The sequence below is a fragment of the Gambusia affinis genome, linkage group LG05 (assembly GCF_019740435.1).
Source record: "Gambusia affinis linkage group LG05, SWU_Gaff_1.0, whole genome shotgun sequence".
Classification (NCBI taxonomy): Eukaryota; Metazoa; Chordata; class Actinopteri; order Cyprinodontiformes; family Poeciliidae; genus Gambusia; species Gambusia affinis.
The window spans coordinates 5,115,741-5,141,208 of record NC_057872.1 but is presented as its reverse complement, the minus strand read 5'-3'; the positions used below and the strand labels follow the sequence as shown (position 1 = coordinate 5,141,208).

Genomic DNA, 25,468 nt, shown 5'->3' with positions numbered 1-25,468 from the left:
GGTGTTGACAGAAGTTGGAAGTAGCTAGCTTACAAACCGGCCCATATCTTCTCCAGCTCGATGTGTTTGTTGATTTGATCAAATCGCCAACTTTGCCTGAATTTACGGCACATGGTTTATTCTGTCATAAACATTGTTTTTCCTTACACTGGAGCAGACTTGAAAGCATACGAAAATCTAGATGCCCTCCAGTTTTTTTGTATGTTGTAGGCTACCTGATGGTGGGACATGTTGTCCAACGATTACCTTCTCCATAATGAGATATGTGATCGCATCTTACTAAGCTTATATGTTGTATATGAATGGGAATCTTCTTGCCATCTAAAAGCTGCAAATACACAAATTTCTGCCAGTCGTTACGGTTGCTGATATCCATCGCCGTCTTCTTTTCTCAGCAAAAGATTTGTGACAAATTGACAGGTTTGGTTTCTTGCCTATTTGTGCAGCGTCCTATGACAAAATCTTACAGTGAAATCAACTAAATACTGACCATTTAAAGGGTCAGTGTTTCAAGCGACTATAATAAAACACTGAAGGAGTTTGACAAGCATCTGGTTTCATAAACGTCTAAATATAGCAGATAAACTTTGACACAACTCCATGCAAACCATCACAATAAAACCCTAAAGGAAATCAGACTGCATTTTTAGACTTCAAATGACATATTTTAAGCTTAATCACAGCTTTCAGCTTCTTCCATGCAAACCTGAAAAAAAACAAAGCAAACTCTGAGCGCCAGGTGCTTTGTGTGTTCCTACGGCAGATTGCAGTTTGTCGGTGACATCATTTATTGAAGGGCAGTTGACGAGTTAACGCTGCAAATTGCTGCTTGTAAAAACACTACTAACAATCTTAATTTTAGGTGCACGGCGCGTGATGCTCTGCAGACGGCAATTAGAACATTAAATATATCCTGTGCAATAGACAGCGTTGTCGGATTCCTCTTGCGGCACACCGCATCATCTTATTAGAATCAGCATCGCTGTGCTAAAACTGTCACGACAGTTTGGCAAATTTTGAAGCGATTTCGAAGTCGCCGAGACCAAAGACAAAACCTTATATGTGATGTAATGCAGACGACCCTCTCTATGTGACGGAGAGGGTCGGCATGTGGCTGCTGCTGCATTTTCACACCGCTACACCGCGAATAGCAGCATGTTTACTGCACAAACCGTTTACTACTACTTTGTTTTCGAGCCTTCTATTCTAATGGACTGTGCGTATATTCTATGCTCTACCATTGGCCTGCTATACTTTCCCACTGTTACACATTAAAACCTTGTGGATGCAGAATCAAGCTGACTAAGCTGCTCCCCTGTAGCTACTGAGAGTTAAATGCCTGGCTGAAGGGCCCCTTAGCTGCAGCAGTTTAGGGAGAGTAGGACATTATACCCTCCTTATTTCTGCCCGCACGTTCACCGCCAACCTCAAGGCCTCCACCTCGTCTTTTTTCACTGCCTCTGAAAACTGCTTACAAAAGTAACGTCTTGAGGATTTCAAGGATTTCGGTTTGGTGTGTGTCGCCAAACCGAGACCGTAACCCCTGAGAGTTCTTCAGCGGCCCTTCACCTCTGCTTAGCACCCCGTCCTACCTGGCCCACGCTCAGCACCCCCTTGGTGTTTACACCTGGCTGGTGGTGAAACTCAGCAGCTGTAATTAAGCCAGCCCATTATTGGTTTTGTCCTCACCAGGGGAGGTGTGCGCCGGAAGATTGGAGGCTCAGGTTTATTGCTTTGGTGTCTCGGAGACGGGAATGGTTATGATTGCATGTGAGAGAGAGAGAGAGAGAGAGAGAGTGAGAGAAGGAATAGAGACAGAGAGATGTATATATGGACAAAAGGAAGAAGCAAATGAACCGATGTGCTTTAGTTCTCACATGAAATCACTTTAGAATGTCCCATTGAGCGTCAGACCATAAGAAAACAGGATTAGAGAGGAAGTTGAACTATTAATGGTTTTCAAGAGCAGCACAAAGACTGAGAAGCAGACCACCGAGCAAGTTTAATGCGGGTTTAGTTAATAAAACACAGCTCCAAGCTGCAAACGTCTCAATTTTTTTCGCTTTCCAAAAGGAAAACCTGGCATAATACCCCACATGGCATAAATCAGAAAATCACCACAGATGCAAATTTTACTTCTGGAGGAGCTGCAGAGATCCACGGCTCAGGTTGGAGAATATGTTGACGAGACAACTATTAATTATAGTTGTGAATATAACCTTTATGGAGGACTGAGGAGAGGAAAAGCTTTGCTGGAAAAAAGCCAGTTTAAAGTTCACTAAAAACAACGTAGGGGATTCAGAAATTATTAAAGAAGTTTTGAGTAAAGGTTATTAAAGAAGCTTTAATAACCTTTATTAAAGGTTCTTTAATAAATTTAGGCAACTTTTTGGCCTAAATTGGGAATCTGATGTGGCTGTTTTTTTTTTCATTGTAAATATGTGAAAATGATTTCAGAAATGTAGTATTTTGGCAAAAGTTTACTTCTTTGTGGCTAGTCATTTTGTCTTTTATCTCGATACTTTGCCACAAGGTTTCAGCCGTTTTGCAAAGCAGTATGACATTTTTGCCAAGTCTCTAAATGTGTAAAACGGGTAGATATGTACTCCAAATAATATGCAGCTGCAATTGCAGCCAAAATTGGCTCTTGGGGTAAAAAATGTACCCCAATTTTAGAAAATTTTTACTTCTAAAAGGTTTGAAACCCATGCATTGTTTTCATTCTACTTTACAATCATGCCCTAGTAATTCTCCAATGTAGGTCAAATAGATAAATTACCAATGAAAGACACTAAAGTTTTGTAGTTGCCAAGTGGTGAAATGTGATAAAGTTAAAGGAGTGTAAATACATGTAGAAGACACTCAGACTCAGCTCTATGAGCCTCACGTTTCCTGAGGCTCATAGTGATGTATATATGATGTATGTATCCTCACGTCCAAGTGGCTCCGCATATAGGCGTTTGTGTACAAAGCCAGTCTCTGGAAGATTTGTTTTTCTCTTAAGACGCCCGTTTTCTGTAAACTTGAACAGATGTTTGATGTCATCTTGCCTTTAAATAACCACGGAAGAAAAGAGAGCAAGGGATTATGTCCTTTGGATGGTGTTTTGCTTTTACACTGAAAAAAATAACTTTGGATTAACATGAAAAAAATCATGGAAAGGATTTCCACCTGATTACTTTATTTCAGCACTATGTAATTCTGTTACTCCAATTTAAAGCAAATGTGTTAGTTCAACTTAATTTATTAAGGTTATTAAGCATGGAACAAGCAGAAAATGGTGCAGTTGGTAGAGAAATGCCGATTAATTGCCAGCTAGCCATCACTTCATGTGATGTTAGCACATATTCGCCACAGAATGAGTACATCAGTTACATAAACGTGACCAAACATAGCAACATCGTGCATATATACATGCTCAATGCGGCCAGGAAAATTAGTCTTCTCATAACTGCCTTTGGAGTTTTCCTGGGCATAAAAAAACGATTGTCTCGTGTGATCTCCCGTGATCTCACTCGTCATCTTTAGCACAAGTTCAGCCTGACTATAGTGAGTCATGTTATCGCAACATGATTAAATTTCATAAATGTTAAGTTGTTGAATTTCTTGTTTATCCAAGTTTTTGTTTGAAACATGGGCTTATTGTGTTAAAAGTACATGATATTCTTTTGTTAATGTAATAACCCCCGAAGTTCATTTTTTTGAGTGTAGTTGGTGTGTTTGCTCGTTAAATGCCTTACAGCAGTGGTACGTTTTCCTTTGCTTTTTGTGTCATAGTTTATTGTTAGCATGATGATCGTGGCTTGTCAGGAGACGATTTGCTTTCTTTGTGGAATTGTTCCTACGCAGCGACATTGCAGAAGTTTGCTGTAAAAATGTGTGGTTTTTCTTTTTCTGCAAGCTGTTCATGTGTTCAGAATAACCACTTCACTCAGGAAACAGAAAGTCCAAAAATAATTTTGAACTTACAAAGATCTTTCCTTTTCTAAATATTGAATACAGTGTACAGCTGCTAGCGTCTGTGTTCCAGTAACAAACAAATTCATCAAATAGTTAAAATATTGTAATACACAACAATGATGCATTAATGTAAAGTAATGTGATTCACACAGTGGTCAGACAATCTTAAATTGTGTACATGTTTCATTCCGTCATGAGATACTTGACAAACATCTAAACGTCTGCTACCATTTTGTTTGTTGTTATCTAGTTCACATCCAGGGCAAGTCTGGAAAAAAAAAGCTAAAATAAAAACAAAAACAACAACTTGGAAAATTAAAACTGAGCATTTATGATACAAATCAGAACAAATCGTCTAAATTATTTTCGTTTATAACAAACCACTCTAGAGACCTGATATTCTAGTATTTTAGCTTTTTGAGACATTACTGGCTTTACTTTCATTCATTCATTCATTCATTCATTCATTCATTCATTCATTCATTCATTCATTCATCCATTCAATTTGCTGCTTTGTTATAAATAAAAGCGTATGTAATATTCAGTCCATTTCTGGTGTTTACTACTTCATTAGGTTTCAGGATAGTGGTTGATCTGTTCTCCAGGGATGGATAAGACCTGGAAAAAGCTGACTTTGAAGATTTTTTTTTTCTCCCCTCCCTTTTTTCTTCAGCTCGGCTTTCTTTCAATTATGTAAATAAACTCTCTACCTCCAGTACAGTTCGCCATCCTCGCCTTGCTTTCTGGATTGCCTAGCAGCATTTTTCTTCCATCACCATATTAACCACATTTTGTCTGTCATTTATACAACTACAGGTAAAGTTAATTGGCAGTTTGCCTTTTTTTTTTTTTTTGCTTTTGTGCTGCAGGAAAACAGCATGTAGACCAGTGTCTCTCTTAAATTGGCGCCTCCGGCTGCTGTCAGAGCTTTTCTAGATGTGTATTAAAAATCTTGTTACATGGGGCTAAACATGAAGAAAATGAAACACTGGATTCAGAATTCCAAGAATTATGTGTTGCAACACTGCAAAACTGATGTTCACTGATGATGATATTTTTACTCTGCTCTTCTGTGAGCGCCCCCCAGTGGTTGGATAAATATTAGCCAAGAATTAGCATTAAATATCTTAACTCTCACCAATTTAAAAATGAAGTATATATTAACAATGCTTCACTTGCAACTATGCTATAGACCTTAACATTAGCGCCACTTATTGTGACGCCGATAATGACACAGTCATACTCAATATATTTGATTATACATCCAGTAAGGCTTGATGTTTTCTTTTTCTGTATGACAATGTTTAAGAAGGTAATAAACAAACTTTTCATTATTTTATTAGTCTAATTGAGGGGTCCCCAAAGTGGGTCCTGGAGGGCCGGCATCCTGCATGTTTTAGTTCTCTCCCTGGTGGCACCAACAACCTTTTCAGCATGTCAATGTTCTTCTTAGACCTTCTAAGGAGCCATCATTTGATCCGGGTGCGTTAAACCGGGGAGAGAACTAAAACATGCAGGAGGCCGGCCCTCCAGGACCCACTATGGGGACCCCTGTGTCTATCTAGCTTCAAGAGGAAAATCATCACATTTAACAAAGAAAAAGACTTTAAAACATCAGTTTGTGTGGAATTATCCCATATGTTTCACTTTGTGAATTGAATTACTGAAATAGATTCACTTTATATTGTAAAACTCTGAAACTTGAATGAACTCATAACAATACGACATCATCTACAAGTCCACATAAATTACAGACATGTAGTTATGATCGCAATGATGTGTTCCGGTGTTTTCAACAAGCTTCTGCAGAAGCAGACCTGCTGAGAGTTTTACTCATGTTGACGTTATTCTAGGAACCTGGGCTGATGAGGCACAAACTGCATCAAAACAAACAAACTCTCATGACCATTAAAACCTGAATGGAAGGATCCCAAATAAATTGGTAGGACTTACGAGGTGTAGAAAATGACTATTATTAGAAATGATTTGACTGCTTCCTGTTATTTGTGTAGCTTTAGTGGCATTAGGTTCTCTTGTTTTCCTAACAGTACTGTTTCCTGTAGGTCAGAATTGCAAGTTCTTGTTAAGCAATTCTAGTTAGTAAGCATTTTTCTTTTGCCTAAAGTTGTGCATACCTCTAAGTGGAAATCCTGAGAAAGTGTCTTGGTGGGCGGTGAGCTTTTTTTTTTTTTTTTTTTTTTTTCCCAGCTTAAACCACCTTACCGTTATTGGTGATGAAGGTTAGAGGATTGTTAAACATTGCTCCAGTGTGCACAGATGTCTTACACCCTCTCAGTGTTCCTCTGTGTTGTGAGCAGTCCGTCTCCGGCGCACACATCCCCTCTCACGCTTGACCTTGTTGTATATTTGGTGGAGATACGGCTCGGCACAGTGCCACGCAGGACTGTTCTGCGGCAATCTTATCTGATGATTATAACAGACTCACAGGACCTGAGAGGAAAGAGAGGGTGGAAGTGCGTGTGTTTTATTTAGATGTGTAGGTAGGTAATGGCGGAACCCGAGTCAGCTCGAACCTCTGCTGATTTCACAGGAGAGTCATTGATTAGTCCAGAGATGTTATTTCTGGGCTCCAAAGATTAGATTCTGCGGGCCGCCGTGCTGCTTTTCCATTTCTTTTCTTGCTGCCAGACAGCCACACGGCATCACTGGCTTTGACTTCGAATGGGGAAAAAAATGAGTGCGTTGCAGAAACAAGAGGAAATGCGTAGGAGGAGTCTGGGCGTACACAAAATGACTTGAGTGTCAAAGAGAGGATAAAATGGGAGGATATTAAGATGGTACTTTCATAGCAGAAATAGAGTCAATCACCTGGTCACGTTAGAATATGCTGGTTTAGAATTAAGACTGTATCTCACTAGGTTCTCTGGAGAGAACACTTTGGATAATGAGCGATTATTGACGAGCACTGAGCATTAAGTATGCAACCCAAGAACCTTTTAGTACTTTAATGTTTGAAAATATTTCTGTGGCATTTGTGTATAAGTTGAGTTTCACCCATTGTGCTCTAACATGCATTTAGAAAGCTGTTTGGTGATGCTTATTGTTAGAGAGACGGTCATCTCTCATAAGTAACCACGAGACACCAGAAGATCTAAGTGTGATGTGTTCACAAGCAACCGTGGAAACGAGACTCTTACTCGCTGATTCGTTTAAAGCAACAAAAAGACATGATGCTGTGCACATAACAATCACAGGAAGAAGGTTTTTCCTAGTATGTCAAGTCAAATAGTTTTGTAAAGCACATCTCAGCAACTGAGCAGGTCAAAGTGCTTTACATAATTAAAACATAACACAGTAACCAATTATGAAATGGGAAATAAATATCACATTTTCTCAAAATCATCAAGAGGAATTGTCATCAAATAAATTGATGACAATAATCATCAATATTTGTTCCGGTAATTATTCATCAAAGTCAACTCTACACAGGTGTGGTTTTCAGCCTTGATTTAAAGGGAGTCAGTAGCAGCGTTATTTGACAATACAAAAATAAATTTGCCGAATGGAAACAAGCCAATTTAGAAAATTCAAATTTTTTTATAAAACCTTTTGGTGCTCCGAGGAGGAGGGATTTTTTCTTTTTTTGGCCACATTGAAATTGGTTTATTTAGCAAAAGTGCAATGGAAACACTTTTCATATCCCAGGAGTCTTGTTGTGATCAACAGCGAGATGTTGCCACTGGCGCAAACCACGAAGAAGAAAACAGGAAGTAGTTGGAGGATGATGGCGCGATTCAGTAGATTTTAATTGCTCTTCTTATTTAATGGAAATCCTGCAATTATGAAAATGTTTTTTGTTTTTTTTTACTTTGGAGGAATATTGACAAAGTCTTGTGGACATTTGTAATAGAAACACAGCTAGAGTTTCGGCTGTTCTGCAGTTTTCTGGAGGTTTGTTCCATATTTGTGATGCATAGAAGCTGAATGCTGCTTCTCCATGGTAGTTCTGCTGCCGGGGATGCAGAACCAGAACTAGAACCAGAAGACCTTAGAGGTCTGGAAGGTTGATACAACAGCAGCAGATCTTTATGGTGCTAAACCGTTCTGTGATTTATAAACTAAGCCAAGGATTTTAAAGTCCATTCTCTGAGCTACAGGGAGACAGTGTAGTGACTTGAGAACTGGGGTGAGGTTCTCTAACTTCCTGGTTTTAGTCAGAACACCGGCAGCGGCGTTCTGGATCAGCTACAACTACTTGACTGACTTTTAGGCAGACATTGTTATCAATGCGACTAAAGATAAACGCATGGACTAGCTTCTCAAAATCTTCCTGAAATGTTAGCGCTTTAACCTGGAAATGTTCTTCAGGTGATAGAAGGCCGACTTTGTAATAGTATTTACATGTCGCTGAACGTTCAGGCCTGAGTCAATCAATACTCCCAGATTTTGCACTTGCTCTCTAGTTTCTAGCAGTAATGACTGAAGCTGCATGCTGACCCTGGAGGTTCTTCTTTAGTGTGTACATTTCTCAATTCTCAGCTTAAAATCAAGTTCTCTTGGGGGCAGAGTCGACTTCCACCTTGACCCGGCCCCGTTTGTGCTCATGAGCGCTGCAAGGCGATAATCTTAGCAGTCAGTTTTTAAGAGTTGCTGTTTTAATCAAAGCACTCTCCCACATCGCATTCCCCTGAAGTTTGGAACTTTCCCCATGTCTTCATTTATACAGTAAATTATAATATTTTTGTTTGTAATAGATTACAAACATAAAAGCTCAGTGGCGTATGTGCTGCTGAGAAATTGCCTGTGCTGTCAGCCTGTTTTCTGCTCCAAATAGGTGATTGCTTTATGACGTTCCCGCTGTGCTGAGCAATTTTATTTTTTTCTCATAGCTGGTCTTGGCAGTATAATAAAAAAAAAAAAAAAGTACACATGCTCTGCTTCTCTAACCTTTTCCTGTAGGGAGGGGAGGAGCAAGCTGCAGTGTAACAGTCATGACTTGTAGCTAATCTAATATTCTGCTGAGGCTTGGCCTACATAGAGTACTAGCGGTGCCTCTTCTTAAAAAGGAAGCCTTACAGGCAGTGCAGTATGAATGGTACAGTATAGAACACATGCAGCAGATCAACGCCATGTAAACACACAGAGCACTTCTTGTTGTGTTTGCAGCCGTGGAGGCATGTGGCTGGCTCTCCGTTTACTTGCTTCGCTTTTCGTCGAGCGTTAATGGGAATGCATGTGTGACTGTCATGAGTTGCTGTGGATGAAACTGTTCTTTCCGGCAGGGTGTAATCGGTTCAGACAGAGCATGACATCTGCAGTCTGTGGTCTCTATTTGAATCTTTCCCACTACATATGTTCTTTAAAGAGATTGTGTTGCATAATTTGTTTTTTTTTCCTCCTGTTTTTTAATTATTAAAGGGCCATTTTTTGATCTTTGTGACAATTTCTTCAGACTCTAAGGTCATATGCTTGAATAGTATTTTAGCAAAGGCTTGGATACCTGCTTAGTGTGCGTTGAGATATTTCAGTTGTTGATCTGTTTGTACCATACATTTTGTTGGCTTTCATTGCCAAACACATGACTGCATATTTGTCTCATAATTTGCCAGCTAACCATTGGTATTCTTACTGCTGGAAACGCTCCACATTTTGTTATGTCACAGCCGCAAGCTTCAGTTCTTCTTCTGGACTTTGACCGAGTCATCCTATCACAGAAATACACTTTAATCCACATTTTTCCACAGTAGTTGTGGCTGTATGATTAAGGTTTTTGTCCTGTTGGACAGCTCTACCACAGTTTCAGGTCTTTTACCATTTTTTTTTTTTTTGGCAGGATTGTTCTTTTTTACTTTTATTTGTGTAATATTACTCTAAAGTATCACCACTCTTACTGGAGTAAAACCACTGCAAGTAACTCCAGTGAGTGAACAACAAACCTATTTTAAACTAAAATATGGCAGACCCCGACACACACACACACACACACACACACACACACACACCTACGGTTTATGTCGAAGTGAGACTTCCTGTTCGTACGTGAGCTTTGTTGTTCTGTTGTTATCTGCTCGAGCCATTTGGGTCGTTTGGAGGTCAACAGGAGACAGCAAACATTATGTATTGTTACTGGAAGTCCTTGACATTGTTCAAACAAGTATTGGCTTCTTAGTTTTTTTTTGTATAAACAAAAAAAGCACTTGGAAAATTGCTTCTTATGCCTAAATGTGTAATTTTTAAAAATCATGTTATTTATTTGTAAATTTATTTTCTTTTTAGTCTCTAAAATACCACAAATTTCACATAGCTGTATAATGTTGTCTGTCTTATATTCTTGGTAAATAATAACCTTATAAAGTGATGAGTTACTTGGTGCTACAGCGTTTTTACCAAATACATTTGTTCCCACTCTAGAGTAATTTCCTACTTTGGACTATTACTTGAATAAAATCAAAGTGGTTCTACTGTAACATGAGTTTGTATTTTGGGTTCTCTGCCCCCCTCTGGCCTTACATGGCTTGTGACGAACTGAAAATGGGAGTCTGACAACTTTCTCCCAACAATGTTTTTTTTTGTCCTACATCTCTTCCATGAAGGCCTAATGTGTGGAGAGGACCACTGCTGATAAAGAGCGAGACAGATTTTCTTCTCGCCACCATCTGGCTTGAGTGTATACTGCTCTTTAAAATACAGAGGGGGGAAGGTGTTTCTCTCTGTCCGTCCTTCTCCGAATTCTGTGCCTGATTGGGGACGATAGAATGCATTAACGCACATTAATCAACAATTATATCGTGAAAGGCTGGAATGAAAAGCATATAGCTGCTGCATCTTGGTAAGAAGCTAGAGCTTAACAACATTTTTTATTTCTCGACAATATTTTTCTGCCAGGACATGCCAAACCGATGGGTTTCCGATTAAACAGCAAATATGTAAATATAGATGGATAGAGAGATCCTTTATTAATCTCATGTGGGAAATTGTTTTGCTGCAGCACCAACATCAGCAAAATTATTTAAAAAAGAGACCTGTTTATCTGTCAATTAAGAGATCAGATATGCATCTCTCCAGTGTTTAATGTTGTCAACTATTGGTGTTTGGATGTACAGATTTTTCTAAGTACTAGAAGTAACTTTATGATGCTGAAATAGACTCTGTGAATCACACATATGCACTAAAAACATTTGGTCATATTGGTCCACTGTCACAAAACCTCTGACCTGAAAATAAAAATGAAAATGCCTGAAAAAAGATTAAAACAAAGCAGGTAGGAGGATACAGAATCTGCCATGATATGTCCACTCATAGACTGTATAGGCTTTAACTTTTTACGCCTCTTCTTATCCTTTCTTTACGTTTAATTCAGCTCTTAAAAAAATTGCATTGACTTTACATGTTTTAGGGATCATAGAAAGTCAAGCTCCCTAAGAGCGAACCGAGAACTCCTAATTTAGTCGCTGAGGACTGATGTGGTTGGTGGGAATTAGAAGGAAGGTCAGTGCTCAGTCTCCAGCCAGATGGAGATCACATGACTTAGGTTTCAAATCAGAAAAGTCCTCTCTCTCTCTCTCTCTTCCTCTCTTTATCTCTCTCTTTCTCTCTGTCTCTTCCTCTCTTTCTCTCTCTCTCTCTCTCGGTCTCTCTCTCTTCCTCTCTCGCTCTCTCTTTCTCTGTGCCCCAGAAGCCTTTGGAGCGCAATCATAAATGGTGCCATTGATCCTAATCCAGCAGTGTGTTGATGTCGTTTTAGACGGCACAAACCAAACTATCAGAGGCGAAGCCGGTTGCCGGTTGCCGGTTGCTGGTTGCTGCTCTGCTGTGATTTGGGTGATGGAAATTTTCCCGTCTGGTTCCCATCAGGATTTAAATACTTTTTAAGCGTATCTTGGAACAAGGGAATTAAATGCCTTACTTTCACTTTAAGGAACATCCCAGATACTCTGGAACTGCTTGACTCATGCTAGTGCAGTAGAATGACTCTCGCAGCTTTAAATAGACTCTTATAGACATTTCTGTCTTTCCTCCTTTGTCCTCTCCATGTTTGTTTGTTTTTTTTTCATTAGGACACACCTTTTTGTTTCTTTAGTGTTTTTTTTGCTCTCCTTTTTTCTTTTTGAGCCAAAACTGTTTAATCTTGTCAGAGATGAGAGCTGTGCAACACATCTCTCTCTCTCTCTCTCTTTTTTCTTGACAGCTTTTTGTCAGACGTAAAGTAGAGGCATCCCCGTCTGAGCGCTGATTGCTTTTGGCTTCCTGTTTTATCGTACTTCTTCATTAGGAGCAGAAGCAGAACAGTGTCAGTCATTTCTGCGAGACATTATCCATTTACGTGTTCACCTCATCCTGCTGGATTTTTCTATTTTATGTTTTTTTAATCATGTAGGTGAGCAGATATGAAACGTAGCTCCAGTTTGGTTATATTTTTGATGGGAAGGCATCTCCGGATGCTGTGGATTTGAACTGGGGCAGCTTCCGTGAACAGAGTCCGTTTCTGTGAGGATTTGAACTGAGCGGCACCTTCAGATTTAACCATTTCATTGTTCAAGGTTAGTTTTTCTTCTTGTTTCAGAGTCGATTTTACAGTTAAACATGAAACTTGTGGAAAAGTTATGGTGCAGCTGTACAGTTGTTCCACAGAAGCTGTTATTTTGCTGTGGAAAATGCAATTCTCGTCCACCTGATGCCAATCAGCGAGGGTTTGAAAGCATCTGTAATCTGATGTGATCGAAATATAGTGACGATAAGAACTATTCATTTCTTCTTTTTGTGGGGAGACTGTATGACTGTGACTCTATGGTACACAATCACAGCCCTGCAAACACAAATACTGCTCGTGAAAAACACCTCCGTTTGTAAAACACTTCTTTACGACTCCAGTCACATAACATAGTGTGATTTGTATCACTAAACTGCAGATACCAACTGCTTCTAATTATATTTTTATATTTGTTGATACTTTGATTGACCAAACAGTCAAGAAAATGGTAAAAGGAACAATGTGGACGGTTTCGGCGTATTTTAAACATCATTAATTGGAATTCCTTGTGAGAACAATAAATAAAAATTCTGATTATGGCAGGAAACGTGTCACGATACATGATGATAAGCGATACCATAAATGCCCACCCCTACCTGACAGTCATGATTTTTTTGGACTGAAATGGGAAGAAAGGCGACCCGGGAAGAACCCTACATGGAGAACATGCAAACCTCATCTAGGAAAATAAATTATTTATGATAGGTAATCATGTTTGAAGAAATGTTGCCATTTTTCTCCACAATTAGTTTCACTTGACATAATTGACACTATCCACAGAGGAGTCAAAATTCTAAAACATTCCCGTTTTTCTGGCTTTGCATTATAAAAGCGATCATTAATCCTAATCATATATTTATGATATATGCCTCAGGCTTCCTTTAACTGGGTCACCTTAGTTGATACTCTACACAGAAGCTGAGGAGGTCACATAGTCTAGCGTCGGCCCTGGAACTTGGCCTGGACTGTGGATGTTTCTGATTACTGGGGCAAAAAAGCGCACACACCTCTGGAGGCAAACTGGGACAGCCTTCCGACCGACCGACAGACTCACTTGTCATTACACACCAGCTTATCGGGGATTTTCACCAATTGTTTTTTTTTTTCTGTTTGCTTGTGTGGAAGAATGTATAAAGCTTTTATCATGGCAAGCCAATGTCAGGTCACTGATAATCTTTTTGGGCCCCACTTTTTAATCTTACAAGACCATAGTGTAATCCCATGATTTTTTTGTGAACCGTGGACTTAATACGCTACGCCGCTTTTGATAGACGGCGTACTTACAAAAATGATTATCACTGGAATCACCTGTAGAGCAGTGGAAGTTCACGACATGGCTGGCAGCAACACCCGAGGTTGGACTACATTTTCTGTTGTCATCGGCGACTAAGACTACAGCCAAACCAAGGACTGCTCCCACTTCCACGTCTCCATGCAAGACGTAGAGCCCCAAAGACTGTCAACTGTATTCGTATAGCTTGCACTTGTTCACTTTTTGTCACAGTGTCATTCAAAACTGGGGAGTGTTTTACTAAGATTTTATATAATGCACAATTGTGATCATTTTTTTAAAAACAAAATCTGGAAGGTTTTGGTGCTTTGTCCATGTAAACTGAAGATTTTGCCCATTTCTTTATGCACAGTAGTGCAAACTCACTTAGACAGAGTAGTGGTGCTCTTAAGGTGGGCCGGGGGAGCTAGGAGCATGAGTATTAGCTACTATTGGTTCATTATTGCTCTTCAAAAATGCTGTGGCACTTACAAATTATCTGTATTCACACTGAATTCAAACTAAACGAAACGTGGACTCAATTTTCTGATTCCTCCCTTCAACAGGACACATTTGCCTGGTACTTGCTTTTCAAAAACGTAATCCAGTCATTCACTGTGCTTACCTGCTTAGTTTTTTTACTCTACAGATGATAAATCAGTTACATTTTTCAGTTGTAGAGCAGCATAGCATGGTGTCGTGCTACACTTCCTAAGTGTTTTGAGAAGGGATGCAGGATGCTAGCTCTGGTCTTGGTCACTCTGCTGTGGGTGGAAGTACATGGCACATCACAATGGCTGCTGTAGCAGTGTGTGTGCGTGCGTGTGTGTGAGAGAGAGAGCAGGATAGATTTTGTGCTCCTCCTCCGGTCTCGTGCAAACTGAATACTGAATATTGGTGGAGCAGAGCTGTTAGCTTGATTGCAAGCTGCCGTGGGCATTTTATGCGAGGCTAAATGTAGGCAGTAAAATGTGGTACCTGAGTCAGGATAAATTACACGTTGCCAAAATCCACTTTGTTTATGTCTGCTGTGTTTGACATGTGCACCTACTTTACGAGGTTTGTGTTCTGGTTTTTCCATTTACTAAAACTCCCAAGTTTTTCTTTGGGACTGAAAGTTTTCTTTAGCTTCTACAGCGGCAAACGTGAAATGCAAACCCAAACTCACTGTCATGTGGGAATGGGCACAGGATAGACGTGTGCACAGGAAAGTTCCGTAAATTATTTGCCTGGAGCGCAAAAATGTGCAGCTCCATCTGCGACTCTGGTTTTGTGTAAAGTTGTGTAAGTCTACCACAGATTAATTTAGAAGCAGTTAATCGTCCTGTTACCAGCTGGTAAGGATAAGAAAAAATATAACAATTATGTCAACTATAAAGAAAGTCAGTATTAAAGCTGGGGTATGTAACCTTTAATAAATATGTTTTTTTCCATAAAACTGTCTCTATGTCATGACAGTATGACTGATAAAATGAGAAAAAAATTGAGCACCAGGAGGAAGGTCTTAGTGCTGTCAATCACCCTCATGTACGCCCTGTTCACAACCTTCACCTTGCTCTCTTCTATGCCACAACTTGTACACATCAGCAGAGCCTGCCATAAAAGCTAAAGCTACTTAGCATAGCCATCCATGACGACCGATAAACAGCTTGTTCTGTAACGGCAAGTTGTTTTTCCACCATCAGCACATGTAGCAGCGAGTACATGAGCCTGATTAACACCGCTAAGCCCCTCCTCTGGGCTCTGATTGGTTATTTTTGGTTTGTGGTTCTTTAGATACCAACAGCAGCTCCAGCAGGAGGTGGAGGAAACCGATCTTTTCACCGATTATGCTGTCACAACATAGTGACAGTTTTAAAAAACATGTAAAGGAAAAGCAAACGTATTTTCTTAAAGAGTTACACACCACAGCTCTTTAATTCCTTGTTTCCTGCTGACTGAATAAGGGGCAAATTAAGCTTTATTATTATTTTATTTTTGTTGTATTTTTTGCAACACTACATCATCAGCCACTTAGCTGGTGCTTTGATTTTGTTTATATATATAAATGCTATTTCATGTTTTCCTGTCAGTGTGATGGTCTAGCTTGTTGATATCCTTCCTGTCCACTTGAGTAACACATGCTTTTGTGTCCCGTTGTGTTGGAAAGCACATTTTGTCCTACACAGTTGTTAAACTTTCTCTCCTTTCTAACAGCCCATACTTTAAATGTACAGTAGTTCACAACCTTGTACGCTGCACTCGTTCATCATTCTGTCTCTCCCCAGAGCTGGCACTTTGTTTTAGAGAGATTATTCAGTATTCAACATAGAAAACTTATCCGAGAGAGCAGAGGAACATGTTTGCCCGGCTGTACCCATCAACAGTGTTTATATCTGCTATATTGCCAATCCATTACGGTCACACTAACCCTCAGTGGTCTGTGATGCAGCAGGCGAGGGTCATACCTGTTCATTCCTCTTCAGTGCATCAGCCAATCACACGCGGGGATTTTCTTACCTTGACCACAGAGCTGAGCTGGCAGCAGTGATTTATGGAGCCCTTTAAATTTTATGGAAAGTTGTCGGGTACAAAATGAAGGGGATGCTTCACGGAGCTTTTTCCTTACTGAAATGTCATTGTTACTTTGGAGTAAAAAAGGGGAAGAATTGTGAGAGCAAAGTGGCTCATGAATAATTAACTCTGAATAAAGAAATAAACGCATTATTGGACAATTAGCCTCCCGCAGGCTCTCCGTCTTCTTCACTGGGGTTTCCTTTTTGACGTCCAGGTTCAGTAGAGAATGGATGCAATAATTTCACCTGGCTCCATTGTTGTTCATGTGTTAATGTAGTCCTATAATACCATGAATTTGTACATTTTTTTTTATTCTATATATTTTTTACTGTTTAATTTTTCTTAGTATCAAAAGGTACCGAGGAATCTTTGGTGATGGGAATCTTTCATGATTCGATTTGATTCAAACTCGATTTTTGATCCTAAACGACTATTTATGCTGATTTCTGCTTCAATTTATTGCCGTCCAAAGGATCCTCGTGATCTAGTCTCCTAAGGCAGATTGACAAATGGAGACATCAAAGTGTCTTTTTGTCACGTTTATCAGGTTTCAACATTAATCCGTACTTTTATATTGCTTTTTTCGCATTAGTTGACGGTCTGTCGTTTTTGTGATGTAAATGACTTGAACTGCTGTGTTGCTGAATATCCTATAGAAATAAACCTGAACTTGAACTTTGCCGTTTGCTCTGTGGATTGTGTAACATGCAGCAAACGCCTGTTCTTCTTTTTTTCCCCTTCAGGAAACGAAGCCCGTCTGCATCCAGGGATCCAAACCAAAAATACGACCAAAGGGAGGGGGGGGACCACCCGCAGTATGCACCCACAGACGGCAGCATGCCCAGATCACCGTCAGACTACGGGGATGTGGACCCACGGCGGGTTCCGCAGGGCCCACACATATTCCCCGACGTCGATGCGATGCGGTCGGGCTACCGGGACCGCCGGGGCCCCGGCCGCTGGCACTCCCAGGAATATCCGCTGGACCAAGAGCTAGACGGGCCACCCAGTGACTTTGACCTCCAGCGCCAGCGCCAGGAGGAGTTCCAGACGCGGTACCGCAGCGACCCCAACCTGGCACGCTACCCAGTAAAGCCCCAACCCTATGAGGAGCAGATGAGGATGCACGCCGAAGTGGGCCGGCTGAGGCACGAGCGCCGCCACAGCGACGTCTCTCTGGCCTATACGGAGCTGGACGAGCCGGGCCCCATCAGACTGTCCCGCCAGCATCTCACCGAGCGCCGGCCGCCGATGGTGGGACAGCGCTCATACTCCGTCGACCGTTCTTCCCCTGGACCCATGGGGTCGGGCCTTGGAGGTCACAGGGGCTCCAACTGCAGCCCCCCGACGCCGCATCGGAGCCCCGTGCTCGGCGACCGGTCGGGGGACCTGCGGCGAGGAGACCTGGGCGTCGGAGGGGACCCCATGATGAGGCAGCAACACCACCTGGATCCCAATTCGGCCGTCCGCAAAACCAAGAGGGAGAAGATGGAGAGCATGCTGAGGAACGACTCTCTCAGCTCGGACCAGTCGGAGTCGGTGCGGCCGCCGCCCCCCAAGCCTCACAAAACCAAAAAGGGTGGAAAGATGAGGCAGGTGTCGCTGAGCAGCTCAGAGGAGGAGCTGGCCACGACGCCGGAGTACACAAGCTGTGAGGATGTGGAGATTGAGAGTGAGTCAGTCAGTGAAAAAGGTAGGAGCCTGCACACCCCTCTCTCTCTTTATCATATTTATACGTTTGTCAAATGCTAGTATATCATCACTTTCCTAAAACAATGACCTATTTCTTTTGGAGAAACAAAAAGAGGTGGTGGTTATTTGTATTTTATTTATTTATCTATTTTTTGCCAAAATCACTTTTGGCAAAAAATTACGTAGGCTATTATTTTAGTAAGGTGATGATATGATATACAAGTATATACTGCTTTTTGGGCATTACTAAACTATTATGTAGTAATATTTTTTTATTTGAAAATTGAACTTTTTAAAAATAGTTCATTATTTAATTTCTGCTCCTGTCTCATGTTGATTATTGATGCTGTTGATGACTTAAATACTGTATAACTTTCAGTTTCCCCAGTCTGCTCTATGTACGTCTGTGTTTGTGTGTGTGTGGGCGTGTCTGAGAGTGTGTGTAGTTTTATGTGTATGACTCATTATTTTCAGTTAAACATATACTTGAATGTGAACTATTTCTAATCATAAAAACCAGTAATCATCACCATTTCTTCTCTGGAGTTACAAATTTATGTAAAGAATTGTTGCATGGAAAGTCTAGAGATCTTAGCAGTCACTGCATGTTTCTTGTAAGACTTCAAATTAAACAAGGGACTTCAGAATATCACATTTGGGACGATATTTGTGAGAACTGACAGTAATGAGTCTTATATCTCAGCCGTACTGTGCTGCAGGTTGTTAGTTGTTAAGCTTTAGTTGTTAAGGGAACAGCTGCAGAAGTTCCTGTCCCTTTAAGGAGGAGGCTGATGTGTTTCAGTGTGAACAGATGTTAATTTTTGTGCATACCATATTAGGTCAACATATCTCCAGCAATTTTTTTGATCTTGAAGTTTTCTTCCTCAGCTCCTTTGCTTTATAAATTGCCTTGCAAAGGTTTTCTTCCCCACTTCAGATTTTTTACATTTTATCACATTGTAACAACAAACCTCAATGTATTCTTGCTGGGGACTAAACAACAGAAAACTGAAAGTAAAGAAATTAGGTAAACTGTGTTTTTTTTGACAAATAAGAATAAAATGTGTCAAGATAGCAGCAGTTTTAGTTGGTCTTAGAGAGCATGTGTGCATTGACAGAATTATGAAGACAAAGTAAAATAGCAGACAGGACCTGGAAAATGATGTGGAAAAGTTTAAAGACTATATGTGTGGTAGAAGGTGCACTGGTCAGCTAAAGCCAAAATTAAATGGTTTGACCTAAATGTTACTAGAATGAGTGTTAGATATGTTTCTATATGTAACTGCAGTTCCATATCACCATAAACACACCATAACAAAACAGGGCTGAAAGAATTAATTGTATTATTTGTGAATAATCGTTTATGAAAAATAATCAACTAATTTGCTAATTGATTAACTGTTAACCGGAATATACAGACTCTAAAAAAAAAGGGCCATTTATTGAAAGAAAAATATATTCAGAGTTATAATTAGGCCAAAACTGTACCAGGAATACATTTTGCATTTAAAATATAAAAAAAAAACTCTTAGTGGCATAGTTTTAGCGCCAGGTGGTTCAAATTCTGTAAAATCAAATATATTATTGAGCATTTTTTCCTATCCATTTCTTCATCTGTTAATCCAAACAATTATAGAACAGATTCGCCTTACACTATGATGTTATGTTGCTGCTCTTTTGCTACAAATGATCGAAAACACTTCAAAGAGAAATGCTATTTTTGCATTCTAGCCAATAAAATTTTTATTTTACATTAAAAAAGGAGTTTATTTATTTGCATTTTTAATGTATTTCTAATATTGTTAAGGCTTAAGTGGTTAAATGAATTATCTGCAGAATATGCCAGATTTGCTTATTAACTGTCAGAATAATCGACTAATAAAAAAATTACAAGTTGACCCATTAGTGCTTTTCTTTAGAGGCACTTCTGACTCGCCCTGACCTACTGTTCACAGAAAAATGGTAATTTCTTAAACTGGTAGTGAAATGTTCGAAATGACCTGCAGGTTTAATTGCAGTGAAATATGTTTTTACAATGTCTTGACTCTAAGGATGTGAATACAAATACACACCGTTTAAATTTGAAAAAAAAAAAAAAAAAAAAAGAAGCATTATTTTCTGTAAACGTCACAATTGTGCTCTACTCTGTGTTGTTCTGGCGCATTAAATTAATATACATCGAAGTTTGTGTTTGTAACATGAGAAGGTGCAGAACTGGGCGTATGAAAACTTTTAAACAGCACTCTTTGTTCTAATGATTATTGCGGCAAATTAGAGGAGAAACCCAGGAAGCAGCCACAGTGGATGTGTGGTGAACAAAGGGATGCTGTCTCAATTTCTTTAAATAATTGTATCCTTCACTGATCCCTGGAAATGTTTCAGGATAACAAATGACCAGAGGGTGTGTCTGTATCCTACTGACCTGAGCCTTTTGTCTTGGTGCAGTGCTATGAGTCTTTGTAAAGGAAGCTACTACGAGGTGGCAAACAGTATACAATTCAATCACAACAGGATGAAAGCTGTTCAGATTAAAGGATAAATAGGAGAGAGCTGCTCTGGACTTAATTCCCACATTTAGACTAATAGTTTCCTCTGCATGTGCTTCTAGTATTTTTCTAATAAGTTCTTTTTTTCAATGATTAGTAGTCAGGTTATTTGAAACTTATTTGTAATTATTATTTCTTACTACTTCTTGTGTTTACCTTACTGTATGGTTCTTATCAGCTTTACCAAGAAACAGGAAAAAAAAAGAAAAGAAAACTGAACACAGCGGACACCAAATCCTTTGTCCTGCCTGCACTGAGATAGAAACTCTCATTCCAGCAAGTTATTTGAGGGACTAAATCAAATGCCAGCATGCAGAGTCAACATAAAAAAATGTTTGTTTGTAGTTTCATAATTTCAAATTGATGTTAAACCTGTAATTAAAGGCAGTTTCATGTATGTAAATATTGATGTTTGTGAGCTTCACATCATGTTAAAATATTGTTCCCTCCTCAAAAACACACCTGGAGTGTTGCCTTGATTCTTTCATGTCTGAGAAATTCATTAATCTCCCATGGCAACCATTGAGCTGCGCAAAACGCTTGGGTGGACCTAGCCCCGCCTTCAATTTGCAGCTTGAAGGCCGATAAATTCATTTGTCCGGCTTTAGTTTTAGTCTGTTGTGGTAAGACAAGCAGCTCAGCACTGGTAATACATTGTTAATGTGGGAGTTTCCATGTTTACAGGTCGCCAAAATAGGGTCTTGAAAGGGTCACAGCTTCTGTGTTTCTGTCTGCGTCTGCATCTACAGACCAGCCTTTATGGAAGGAAGAGGAAAATCAGAGCTCAGCTGTTCTCATTAGAGCTTATGTCAGAAATTCATGTCCTGATTATTGCTTTGCTTCGCTGATACGCAGCAGAGTCAAAACATGAAATCTGAAAACATTGTGTTTGTGGATCACAATCAGAGCAAAACTATTTAAAAATGCTAAATATGGAACTGTCTGAAAGTTGTCACACATCCATTATTGTTTAGTTTTCAAGGAGTGTTGAATGATTTAAAAATTCTGAAATATTCTCGTTGCTCCTTGTGCTTCAACTTGTGCAAATCGATGTCTAACACGTTCCAGTCGGGTGCTGGTGGTGGTGGTGGAGGTTGACGGTGTATCTTTTAGGTTTGTTTCCTGTTGTAGTTACACTTGTTCCTACAAGCCCGGTATTATAGTGTGCTGCAACAAAACACATTAGTGATGTTGGTAATGCTGGTTCTACTTAAATTGCCAGTATTTTCATCAGATACACCTTAGATCTTGTGTATTTTTATGACTACGACTTAGTAACAAATTTAAGTTAACTTTTTGGGATTTTGGTCCCTTGTGCTTGACAGCTTTTCTCTGCTCATATGGAGTTTGAAGGTTTTGCTGTTGTCAGTATGCATTGCTCTGTTTGGCCTTTGGTTTGACTCTAGAATACTTTGGTCCTGTGGTTCATTCTGATGCTGCTTCACAAACCTAAGTTGTGACGCCAGATTGTCTTCAAGTGAAGGCACAAAATAAACCCATCCCTGTTTCTCCTCATGCTGGTTTTGCTGCCTTTAAGAGTCGGGTGGCAGAATGTGCAGCATAGCTTTACTTTGCTAATTTCACAGTCTGATCTTGGGATAATTTGTTGGGATGTCCACGTTTGGAAAAAAATTGTATTAAATGTTTTTCCACCTGTGAGTAATCTTTCTCACTCTCTTAATTTATTTTAAACTGCCTGGAATCTGTGATTATTTCTGTCCTTCTTGGCATTGTGTTTTTACTCTCCTGCACGGGGTTTCTGCTTCCCTGTTCATAAAGAGGCGGCCATAGAAGTTAATGATCAAGTGCAACATTGTCCACTGATGCTGCCAGAGCAGCTACATCAGCTGCAGGCACTTATGAGATATCAGACATATTCCATTATATTTGTCATTGCAATATTATTGTGCAATAAGAACATCTCCAAGGACTGCTTAGACATAGTATTTGATAGAGTATTATGCTGTCATATTTATTCTTAGCAAACTGATAATTTTATATATTGGCTATGACGATGGACTGCCTACATACAGTGGCGGAGATAATAATGATAATGAGGGAGGAGTGGGAGATTTGTTTATCAATAAAGGATCAAAAACGTTACAAAAAAAGTGTGTTTGATGTCATCAAGTTCATAATCATAGTTTTCTGCATTAACATTGCAATGAAGTTTGCACGATCCACTTTTTTCATTTCTGATACCGATGCAGATATCTGAGGTTAAGTATCGGTCGATACCGATGCGATACGGAAAAAAAAAAAAAACAGCTGAATTGACTCAAAACATTTAATTAAAAAAGAAAAAAACAGGCATAAGTGAACTGAATTACAAATGCATTTGATAACTCTGCACAAGTACAGCTCACTGAAATACACCAGTAGATTCACAAGCTTAGTCAAACATGTAAAAACAACTTTAAATTGTTCAGTCAGTGCAATTAGGAGCTTAACAAATAAATTGAGAAACTGAAGCTGACTAAAACAATAGCTTGACTATTTTTGGTCAAATATGTAAAAACTAAACTGCAACAAGCCTTCTTTAAAATGGTTCAGAAAGTCCAATTAGGAATTCAAAATGTGAAGTTAGATATATTGCAGATATGGTCAGATTGTGGAATAAGTTTATTTCTATGCCAGATCATAGATTAAGGAAACACATTTTCCTTTGGGATTTCACAAACAGGTATGCTTGAACCAGACAAATTGAAACGTTGGAGGAGGAAAATTTTCAGTACATTTCTAGGACTAAGTTAAGATGTAATATTGAACAGCTGAAACTGTTTTATTTTGAGCTTTGTAAGTGTAAGTGGGCATTTGATAACTTACATAAACAAAAATAACATACTTATATTTTTTTTAAAAGATGCCTATATGGTCTTGATCCATATGCATCATGGAACTTCATGCATATGGTCCATGTGGGTCTAGTGGGTCCAGTTTAGATCTGGCACTTTGCTTTTGGAGACCGGATGTTTTCGTTCAGTCCCAGAGGAAGACTGAAGATGTTCTTTGTGTGATTTGGGGGAAATTGAGAGTGAAGTGCACTTTTTGTTTTGCTGTCCTTTCTACTTGAGTTTGAGAAATGATTTACTTACGAAAATACTTGATATTTATCCAGATTTATTTTATTTAACTAATGAGAATAAAATGTGTTATTTAAGTATTTTATGTTTTCATTAGTGGGCTGCACAGTGACGCAGTTGGTAGAGCTGTTGCCTTGCAGCAAGAAGGTTCTGGGTTCGATTCCCGGCCCGGGGTCTTTCTGCATGGAGTTTGCATGTTCTCCCTGTGCATGGTGGGTTCTCTCCAGGTTCTCCGGTTTCCTCCCACAGTCCAAAAACATGACTGTCAAGTTAATTGGTCTCTCTAAATTCTCCCTAGGTGTGAGTGTGTGTGTGAATGGTTGTGTGTCCTGTATGTCTCTGTGTTGCCCTGCGACAGACTGGCGACCTGTCCAGGGTGAACCCCGCCTCTCGCCCAGAACGTAGCTGGAGATAAACATCAGCAACCCTCCTGACCCCATTAGGGAAGAAGGGTGAACAGAAAATGGATGGATGGATGTTTCCATTAGCACAGTTTATGTTGAAGGCCTGGAACTGTAGAAAGAGGACACTTTTTGTTTTGAAGAATATTTATGTCTGTCTGCTTATTTGTATCTATTTTTATTGTGTCTTATAAGCCTATGTGGGCTAGGCACCTGTAAAAGGGTGTATGACACATATATCTATCTATAATGGAAAATAAATAATGAAGACGGTCAGAGCACAAAACATAGAGTTAGCCTGAATAGATCTGCCCGTATGGATCGGGCACATTGTCATCGATACCCGATACAGAATTTTTTTCAATATCAGGACCGATACAGACATCAGTATTGGATTGGTGTATCTCCAATATTTTCCTGATGTGATGTAGCCCTATGAGTTTTGATTTGACACAAAAAATAAACCTTTTGCTTCCTGTAATAAGTGCACATGAATCTCTTAAAATGTGTACATCCAGTCTGTCTAGACAGACGTGAAACGGCAGTGAGCTGCTGAAGGTGCAGCGGTGACACAGAGCAGAGCTAAGCAGGATGTACGCCCCGCTCTCAGGTCTGCAGCGCTCTTCTGGGGGTCTTTAAGGACGGACGAGGAAACAAGAGCGGTTCAGTCTGAGAGGAGGATGAAGTTGGAGGAGGAAGGATGTGTCTGCTCTTCCAGGTCTGACTGCCGTCTCTGAGTACTGGAGACTGATTTAGCGCGATGGTCCTCTCTCCTTTTCCTCTTTATTGATTCCTCTGACATGCAGTCTCATAATAGTGCCAAACACACAGAAAAGGAGAGAATAGCCAGCTAACTGCAGCAGACAGGCGGACACTGTGTAACAACAACCTAAATTACACTGCCATTAACGGCTTTTGCTCTCCGTATTTGCCCCTCTGTAAGTCCGTGGGTTTGTAGTTTGTCAACATGACGCAAAATCCCACAAAGAAAGTCTTATTAATGTGGACATTTCACCTCAAAAGGTAATTTTGCCGCTTTTATGTATTAAAAATGGCTTTTTAGTCTTAGAGTTTCACCAGGACGTCGTATCTCCTTCTTAGTATCGTGACGATGTTTTAAACATACACATTGTTTCACCCCTGCCTCTGTTTATTTATTTTTTTCTGCTCTCACACTTCGAATTGTAGTAAAAACAGCATCAATAATTAATGATCCAATTAATAGTTTACACTGGTTTTTATTGAGCTGTCAGAGTGATGGAGTGCCTGGAGTTGGTGAACTCCTGCACCGCCCGCGCTCTGCCTTCGACCTGAATCAGCACTTTGAAGGGGGGCCTCGGAGCCGGGGCGAAGCGGCAGGGCCGGGCACGCAGTGCTGATGCGCATAATTTATGGCTTTGATGAGTTTCCTGCTCTCTGAAAAACCACACTGTGCCTCGGTGGGAATCGATGCCCCACTGTGGTGTGCC

At 39.9% G+C, this 25,468-nt stretch overlaps 1 protein-coding gene across 21 annotated transcripts in view; it reads left to right on the top strand.

Moving 5' to 3' along the window:
- The window catches only part of rims2a (regulating synaptic membrane exocytosis 2a), a 165,210-nt gene that overhangs the window by 59,312 nt on the left and 80,430 nt on the right, over window positions 1-25,468 (top strand). For all 21 annotated transcript variants that reach the window (XM_044117138.1, XM_044117142.1, XM_044117140.1 and 18 more), the window contains one exon: window positions 17,021-17,970. In XM_044117138.1, the coding sequence (XP_043973073.1) occupies window positions 17,021-17,970 (950 nt within the window). The remainder of the gene's footprint in view (window positions 1-17,020; window positions 17,971-25,468) is intronic.